We start from the raw sequence: 3,233 nt of genomic DNA, 5'->3' as shown, positions 1-3,233 counted from the left end.
ACCTAGAAGTAAATCTGTGGTGGTATGCACTTGTGAGTTTGTGAGTTTGATAAATATTGTCAAATTGTCCTCCATAGAGGATGTACCAATTTGCATATCCAGTGAGACTGTATAGGAGTGCTTGTCTCCTCACCCTTAGGAGTTAAGGTCATTAGAGATGAAACCATGCCTTTCCCCTAAGGGGTACCAGTGCATAGCCACCCAAAGAATCATAGTGAGGGGTATTAGAAAATTTCTGTTAGGAAGTTCCCTGCGAATTTAGACACTGAGTTTTTTAAACACCATTTTCAGTATCTATTTATCTATCTATCTATTTATCTATCTATCATCTCTTAATCTTACATACAAATTCTAATACACTTTATCATGGTTACTGAAGTTCTCTGGACACCAGCAAATTAGGAGGCAAATAGGAAAAATCATCCAAAATTTGCTATCAAATCATTATGTTGAAATCTTGCTTCTTTCTGATGAATTACCTTTTTTGGTCTAATATTTCTTTTGAGATGTTGCTGCTGTCAATTAGATTACAATATATTCTAGCCTGTGAGCCAAGTTCTCTGTAAATTGAACAATTAAGATCTTGTACTCTTCAACCATATGGCTTGGGTTTAAGTCCAGGTTCTATCATTTATTTAGCTATATTAACTTGACCTCGAGCAAATTACTTAACTTTTCTGTCTGCTCTATTTTCATCTTCTATTTAATGAAGATGGTGGTGCTAATTATAATAGCAATTGCATAATAGGGTTGCTATTCAGAGTAAATTAACTAATGTATGCAAACACACACACACACACACACACACACACACACACAAAACAAAAAACAGTACAGGACAGACACAGAATAAGAAATGTTAGTCATTATTTACCTTTAATTTTATTCATTTATTCAGCAAGTGCTTTTGAACATCTACTCTGTTGTAGGCACTAGGACTGTAGAAGTAAACAAGAAAGGTACCTACATTTATAAAGTTTACGTGCTACTGGGCATGACAGGTAATAAACAGAATATAATTTCAAGGAGTGAAAAGATCACTGATCTATTGTGTGGTAGTTTGTAGCCAAAAAGAGTGGTTTCTTGTGAAGTTACATATAACACAAAGCTTATTTTTATTATAACCTCTAGCTTATATATGTGATGACAAATGTGACAATGAGCTTAGGCTTCAGCAGAGGAGACATAGGTTTAAGAGTTAGCTCTGTTATATATTTACCTTTAGTCAAGTTTACTTAATAATTGTGCTTTAATTTATTTGAATGTAAAATGTGTATAAGTACCTCTCCTAGAACTGTGATGAGACTAAATGAATTACAAATCATGTTGCATATAGCCTGAAATACGTTAGTTTCCTCTTCCCTTCTTTCTCTCCACACAAACCTTTCCTTTCTTTGGTCCACTTTTCTTTATTTCTCCTTTTTTTCTTTAGTCTTTTCCTTTTTTATTTTTATTTATCTCTGGGAGTATGATACTTGTACACTGATACACATTTGAAAGGAACCAAAGTAAGATATATAATTTGTCTTAATAAATTCTAATGTCTTACAGGTAAAACAGAAACAGTAAAATGAAATGGGAGAACCAAACACTTCTGGTGGGATTCTTTCTAAAAGGGCTTTCAGGTTACCCAAGACTTGAGCTACTCTTTTTTGTGCTAATCTTAATAATGTATGTGGTCATCCTTCTGGGCAATGGCACCCTTATTTTAATCAGCGTCTTGGACTCCCACCTTCACACCCCCATGTACTTCTTCCTGGGAAATCTCTCCTTCCTGGACATCTGCTACACCACCACCTCCATTCCCAACACGCTGGTGAGCTTCCTCTCAGAAAGAAAGACGATCTCTTTCTCTGGCTGTGCAGTGCAGATGTTTCTAGGCTTGGCCATGGGGACAACAGAGTGTGTGCTCCTGGGCATGATGGCCTTTGACCGGTATGTGGCTATCTGCAATCCTCTGAGATATCCTGTCATTATGAGAAAAGATTCCTATGTGCTAATGGCAGCTGGGTCCTGGATCATAGGAATTGTCAACTCTGCAGTACAAACTGTGTTTGTAATACAATTGCCTTTTTGTAGGAATAACATCATCAATCATTTCTCTTGTGAAATTCTGGCTGTCATGAAATTGGCCTGTGCAGACATCTCAGGCAATGAGTTCATCATGCTTGTGGCCACATCGTTGTTCATATTGACACCACTGTTATTAATCATTATGTCTTACTCAATAATCATCATCAGTATCCTCAAAATTCACACTTCTGAGGGGAGAAGGAGAGTCTTCTCCACCTGCTCAGCTCATCTGACTGTGGTGATAATATTCTATGGAACCATTCTCTTCATGTACATGAAACCCAAGTCTAAAGAGACACTCAATTCAGATGACTTGGATGCTACTGACAAACTTGTATCCATGTTCTATGGGGTGATGACTCCCATGATGAATCCATTAATCTACAGTCTCAGAAACAAGGATGTGAAGGAAGCAGTGAAGCAACTACTGAGAAGAAAAGTTTTTAGCTAGTTAATGGAAAAGAGCACCTAATTTTTATAATCACAGTGTGGAAATTAATTAGGGAAACCAAAAAGTCATATAGATAGCTCCTTGCTGCTGTGTCAAATTCATCTCTCAAGTCTTTCAAGCCCTAAAATATTCTTTTGTGGCACAGGGCATAATGATAGTAACTAAGTAAGTAAATTTCAGTGTTTTAAGGGTCAGTAACTATAGTTGTGTTTTTGAGGATCTTGACAATGAGGGCATATAAAAGTATAGAGTAGTAGGGAGAGAGATTTCCAGACAGGAAAAAAGTTACACTAGTATTAAAACTTAAAAAAAATTTTGTGATAAAATTATTTCCACAACCAATTTCACACTTACTTACTTTTTTACAAGACAGAATGAAACCTGGTTTCAGATTTTTAAAACTCACTTAAAATTGTAAATTTCCAATTCTGGAATTGCTAAAATTATATAACTTACTCAGTGTCTATTTAAGTATGTAATACTGATTATCTTCCAAGTATTTGTTACTATTAAACTTTTTGGTTCTAGAATTATTATTTTATGTTTATATCAGTTCATAATAATATATTTATTATATGTCTCTTCTATAACATATCTTTACTTTTATATCTGTATTATTTAAATAACTTTTTGTTTATCTCTAACTATGAGGCATCAAATTACTATTGTTTTCTACCTGCAGCATATCTACTTTGGCAGTCTTCTTTCC

At 35.0% G+C, this 3,233-nt stretch overlaps 1 protein-coding gene across 1 annotated transcript; it reads left to right on the top strand.

The window, feature by feature from the left end:
* Positions 1 to 1,570: 1,570 nt before the first annotated feature.
* LOC118921479 (olfactory receptor 13C2) lies at positions 1,571 to 2,909 on the top strand. The gene has a single exon (XM_036903265.2). The coding sequence runs from the start codon at positions 1,571 to 1,573 to the stop codon at positions 2,522 to 2,524; it is 954 nt and encodes a 317-aa protein (XP_036759160.1). The 3' UTR covers positions 2,525 to 2,909.
* The last annotated feature ends 324 nt before the right edge of the window (positions 2,910 to 3,233 follow it).

This window comes from Manis pentadactyla, chromosome 3 (genome assembly GCF_030020395.1).
Source record: "Manis pentadactyla isolate mManPen7 chromosome 3, mManPen7.hap1, whole genome shotgun sequence".
Taxonomy (NCBI): domain Eukaryota; kingdom Metazoa; phylum Chordata; class Mammalia; order Pholidota; family Manidae; genus Manis; species Manis pentadactyla.
This window is presented reverse-complemented; position numbering and strand designations above follow the sequence as displayed.